Genomic DNA, 6000 nt, shown 5'->3' with positions numbered 1-6000 from the left:
CAACTTTAAAGAGGCTTGCTAAAATGTTATTCTATCCTGGATTAGAAAAATCCAACTTCATAGCTAGCACTACCATTTATAAAGCACTTACATGTCGTGCAGCCCTGTACCAACATGTTTGCCTTCTCACTCCTTACAACTTTTGAGAGTTAAGCACTATTATTATCCCCATTTTACAGTTGAGGAGGCTTCTGATTTAAATATTGAAGTATATCACAAAGGTAAAACAAGACGTGATGACTATGGGATTTCAACCTGGGTGTGCCTGATCCCAGTGACTATAACACTGTGACCCACCAGACTCAGCCGAGATTTACTCCTAGATTAAGTTAAAAATTTGAAGAGCAACAACAGAAAATTAATTTCCTTCATTTCTAATTCTTCTCTGCCACACAAGTTTTTGTAAGCAGGTAGGTGTTTCGTCCCTATACTTAGCCTCTCCCACGCCCTCTGCAATCTTTCCCTTTTGCTGTTTGGAGCGTCAAAGATTGCTACTGCAGCTGGTGAGTGGGCAGGTGCAGCCACCATCTGCTTTAGGAGTCCAAATTGCGCATAAGAACTTCGCACCCAGGACCTAGAGACCAGGCACCTCGGATTCCAGACCTGCGGGGACACGGCTAACCCCGCCCTCTCGCGGTGGCGATTGGCTGAACCCTTTCCGAGTGCACAGAACTGTTTCATAAAGGCGGCTGTTTCCCTGCAAGTTATGGTTAAGCAACTCCAAGGAGGTGAGACTAGACCTGAGTGCGTGAAAGGGGGCTTCACTTCTTCCTGCCCGAAGGGTCCTTGAGAAGCCTGTTTGTTTTTCCCGGCGCTTGTCTCCACCCATCTTTTTCTCTCATTGGCCAAGTCTAGTGGGCGGATGTGTTCCTATTGGTCGGGGGGCGGTGTCTAATCCTGGCCAGGGTGGGGGCGGGGCCTCTGCCGCGCTGAGCTTGCCCTTGTGTCTGGTGCTTGGTAGAGCTGCCGCCGCCGCTGCTGCCACCGCCGCCGCCGCCGCCGCCGCCGCCGCCGCCGCCAGTGCTGCTGCTGCTGCAGCCTGAGCATCCGGGAGCCGCCGCCGCCGCCGCCGCCGCTACCGCCACTAGAGCTGCTTTCACAGCTGCCACCTCTTCTCCCCAGGACCCTGAGACATCCTAAGCGCGAGCGGCGGTGCTGCTTGCTTGCTCCCCCTTTTCCCCACCCCTCCCCTCTGTGACCTACCCACTCCTTGCAGCCCTCGCCCGCACCTTTTCCTACACCCCGGCATCCTTGCACCACCTGCTTGGGCAGCCCCGGCGAGCTCTGGGACTTGCTGAGCGCTCCGAGAGGAAGGCAAGCTCCAAACCCGTGCCCGGCTGAACCGTTGTCGCGTCTGCACCACTAGCAGGAGAAGGAAGAGGAGAAGAAACTATTTCACCCACCAAAATCCTATTTGCGGGTGCTTTGCCGCTACCGCTTCTGCTGCCGCCGATCCGCGTCCGCGGGTTCGAACACCGCAGCGGCAGGGACCGTGGGTCCGGCGGGCGACGGGAGGAGGACATAAGAGGAGCCCTGCACTTGTGTGCCCTGCTCACCAGCATCTCCTTGCCCCCTCGTTCCTTCCCCAGACCCTTAGTGAAGGGACCATGATTTGGAAACGCAGCGCCGTTCTCCGCTTCTACAGTGTCTGCGGGCTCCTGCTACAAGGTAATCCCCGCCCCGCCGCGGGGAGCATCAACTTCACGCCCATTCCCCATCATCCCCATTCCACCCCATATTTCCACTCTTCCCTTCCAGTCGCCCAGTCCCCGGCGATTTCCACCCCCTCCCCCTACTCCCTGGTGCGGCAGGGGGCAGTGGCAGTTTGCACCAGCCCCTAGAATTTCAAGCGCTGGCTCAGCCCTGCTCTCCCAGCAGTCAGCCCCTTTCGCGGCACCTTTCGCCTTTTCATTCACCTGAGCTTCCTTCATCTCACTCCATCCCCGCCGGTATCCTCCCTCCCACGCCTTTTGGCTGGCAACTTGTGCCTCTCTCAACATTCCATCCTCCCACCAACCCCCACCAGCCACCTCCCACATCACGCTCTTGACCGACCCTCTCCATCTCTTGTCATCTCTTTAACCTCCCCCTTTTCGGGTCGCCTTTCCCTTTCCTCTTCATCCCACCAGCATCATATCGGTGTGTCTTTAAAAAGTGTGTGAGAGCCTGGGAGCGAGATACCGAGACTGCGAGAACAGCAGCAGCGGCGGCACCGTGTGCATTGCAATAACATCCCCGGGGGGAAAATGTGTTGTGAGACGTGTCATTCACCTAGGAAGAGAGGGGAGACTGTCTGAGGTTTAAGCACAGAGAATAAGAAAAGAAAGAAAGAAAGAAAGAAAAGAAAAGAAGGAAAGAAAGACAGAAAGAAAAGGAAGCAAAAATTTTAAAAGAGGAAGAGAAGGGAAAAATTACAAGACCCCAAGCCCACTTTATCAACCCATCGACTTTTTATTATTCAGTTTGTGTCGTTTAAAAAAATTTTAAGCACAAAAATATGTACTCCCTAGCAGTTACTTTACTGCTAAGGGATTTTTGCTTAGATTTTTTTTTTAACCTCTCCATCCTCTCTCTGCCCCTTCTTTCAGTAATTAATATTATCCTTTCACGTGAAATGTAAGAGCCTCTGTGACCGCAGTGGAGGGAAACTGCACAAAACCGTGTTATTATGCAAATCAATGGGTTTAGATGCAGAGTGGCTAGGGAATCGGGGTTCACTTTTCACCAGACCCTCTCTTTTGGAAAAGGGAGGGAGGGGCGGTACAGAATGGGAAGACGTTGCTGATTATGAAATAAATGGCAATGCATGGAGTAGGAGTGCTTGGGGAAGGGCAGTTTTGGGTGGTGGAGGAGGCAGAGGCGGCGTGCTAGGGCTGGGTGGGTAGGGGCTGTAAGGCGGAAGATTGTTGCTTTGAAGAGAGTAGTATGGGGATGTGGCTTGAGTGTGAGATATAGGATAGATGTGAAATAATTGTCGATAGAATTTTTTTTTAAGCCAGGTGATTCTTGATTTATTGATCAATATTTGCCCAACTCTAACCCTCTGTCATCATTTAGGTATTTGTGGAAAAAGATAAGTTGGTCAAATTTATTTGTCCCCGGGTAAAGGGATATGAAAGTAAGACATACATAGACCTACAGGCTTGAAAAACCCAATCGGCCTTTGGAGGATTTAAATGAGGTCAATGAACCATCTTTCAGCAAGTTCTTGGAATGCATCCTTTCTCCTCCCCTCCTCTGGGATATAGACTGGGGACCTTATTTTATTTGTGCATATTTATGAATGTGAAAGAAGTGATGGGAAGAATATTCCTGAATTAATTAACTGACCTTGCAGAGATCTTTCCTAGAATATTTTGTAGGTATTTTACATTGGATATAAATTTCAGATGTCATGTGCCAGAATCTCTGAGAAGGCAGACAGCACATTCTTCCTTCCTACGCTGCCACGTCCCATTTCCCACCATTCACACCCCTGCCCTCGCACAAGTACCCCAGGTGGCTGACACATTACTTGGATTTCTAATCCGTGCTGAAACATCCTCCCAGAGACCCTAGTTCACCTCTCAGTAACTTACATTTCTCTGCTCTGTGTGTGTGTGGTGTGTGTGTGGTGTGTGTGTGTGTGTGTGTGTGTGTGCGCGTGTGTGTCTGTCTGTCTGTGCGCGTGCGCTCGTGCGCGCGCGCTCTGGCTTGCGCCTGGTAGGGGGAGTGTGATGTGGGGAAATCAGTTAATTTGGTGATTGCGATGAAAATTCGACACCGGTGGATGTGTTTTCCCTGCCAATCTGTGTGTGCTGGCCCTGGCCGGTCATTGCACACACTGCTGGGCTGGTGCGAGGAGATTATTTATTATAGAGCATGTGGGCCATGCACTGCACTTGGGGGTCGCCTCCTCTTTCCTTTAACATTTCCCTGTGAATTGTCTATTCAGTGCACTGCAAAATAACTGTCTGCTGGTGCCTCTGTCTCAGCCTGGAGGAGGATTTACTCTTTCTCAGTCCAGAGAGATTCCATCACCGGCATTCAGGGCATGGGTCTCTTTTATTGAGTATGTAAAGCAATGATTAAGACAGTGCTGCTTTTCACAGCACACTGGGGGAGGTGAGGCTCGGAAGGGGTGTGGGTATGGCAGAGAAAATGCACCACTGCAACCAGCAGCAGCACCCGCATCAGGTCCAAATAAATAAATAAGTAAATAAGCGTCCTATACAGCACCCAGGGAAAGAGCACCAGTCCAAAAAAAAAAAAAAAAAAAATATATATATATATATATATATATATACACACACACACACACACGCACACACACACATACATACACACATACATACACATACACATATATATACATACACTTATGAGCGTCCTAGATCAGGCCATATTAATACACCAAAAGAGAGAATAGGATTTAGGGGTGAAAAAAAGTCGGGGATGGGGAGTGAGGGCGCAAAGCATCATTGGATTGTCTTCTCATGTTTATAGCTGCCTCACATTTATCAAACACTGCTCTCACAGACACATCACACTTTGTTGATATTGTAGGTTCTTTCTCAAACAAATTGCTCATGCCTTCCTTGCCTGAGTCTTGCCTACAAACATTGCTTTGGGGCTCAAATTTATGTTTCTCCCACCACCCTACTGTTTTATTAGGTCTTGGTTGGGTTGTAAAATGAAGGCTTTATTTCCTGGACACAGATTAAATACTTAGCAGTTCTTTCTGTGCAGGGATAGGTTGGTAAAGGAAGTAGTGAGCAGCTGATTTTGGCTAGGAAAGTCTGCTGTGCCTGCTATGTAATTATGACTAGGCAAATACTAGAGTTAGTCAATAGCTTCTTATTTTTTTTACTTTATCAGCACGATAGTGTTAGTTAAGTAATACTAATCAATTTATTTATCCCCTGTAATATTATTCCCTTTCTTGCAGTTTGATGATTTGAGTCAGAACTCATTTGTACAGATCTTTTCTGTGTTTTTGTGTTTTCATTCACTTGTTTTACATTGTCACCATTTTCTTTTCACTTTTTCTGGAAAGTATAATTAATTTTTGGTTTGTCAATACTGGAGTGGTAAGTCAATGATGAGAATCAAGTCAAGGATAAAATGAGGGAGGAAAAGAAAAAAAAAAAGCTTGCTTAGTTCTATTCTATAACACCTACCAGTTTGTCTTGGTGAGTCTTTAGGAAACAAATAGAAAATAAACATGTGTTTTGGATCAAATACTTGTTTCTAAACAAACTATAACTTGGAACATAGAGTACTTAGATAACAAAACCTGATTGAATGAAGAAATCTTTTCTTATTGTCCACTAACATATAGAAAGAGAAAAATCTGGAGGAAGGGCAAGGGACACATTAGAAAAATGAATTTTTTTCTTTTTCTTTTTTTTTTTTTTTTCCCAGAATGAGGAGTGCAGAAGCTTGCCACCTGTAACTAGGACCCCTGTTGGCTATAGAGTTGATTCAGTTCAATTGCTAACCCCTGCTAAAGCCATATCCTTTTCCATGCCTGAGGGGGCACTGCAAAAATGGAGAGGGTCCTGTGCAGCACAGGCAACAGTTATGGAAAATGAAAAAAAGAAAGGGCAAAATATAATAGAAACAGACATGCATAAAGATCTGATTTTGTTGAGAACTTTATGTCCTTTTTGTAGTTAGTCTTATATGAAAAGAAATCCAACACAAATATTGAGATTTTAGCTTGTTTTTTTTTCTCCCCAGGGGATATTCTGATTAATATTTTGTTATATTTAGTAACAACGATCCTCAGAGTAATGCTTAACTGATGATACAGATTACTTGTCCCTCCATTTGTGTCATGGGCCTTACCAAGCATTTTTAGAAAACACATTATAGTGTATATTTGCATACACTTAAAATAATACTAATATTTCCCCAAAACACTTTTCTCGAACCCTTTCTCTACATGTAATAATTTTTGTCTTGTCAAGCTTGTTTCATTTCTTATGATGAATTAAGTTCTTGGAATATGGTTCACTT

The 6000-nt window shown here is 46.1% G+C and overlaps 1 protein-coding gene across 3 annotated transcripts in view; it reads left to right on the top strand.

Moving 5' to 3' along the window:
• The first annotated feature begins 963 nt into the window (after window positions 1-963).
• Window positions 964-6000, top strand: part of Cadm2 (cell adhesion molecule 2) — a 1002559-nt gene continuing 997522 nt past the window's right edge. For 2 of the 3 annotated variants that reach the window (XM_040286941.2, XM_040286940.2), the window contains exon 1: window positions 964-1668. In XM_040286941.2, coding sequence (XP_040142875.1) covers window positions 1608-1668 — 61 coding nt within the window. In that variant the 5' untranslated portion in view covers window positions 964-1607. The remainder of the gene's footprint in view (window positions 1669-6000) is intronic. The other variant, XM_005334176.4, reaches the window with a different exon arrangement.

Source organism: Ictidomys tridecemlineatus, chromosome 3, assembly GCF_052094955.1.
Source record: "Ictidomys tridecemlineatus isolate mIctTri1 chromosome 3, mIctTri1.hap1, whole genome shotgun sequence".
NCBI lineage: Eukaryota > Metazoa > Chordata > Mammalia > Rodentia > Sciuridae > Ictidomys > Ictidomys tridecemlineatus.
This window is presented reverse-complemented; position numbering and strand designations above follow the sequence as displayed.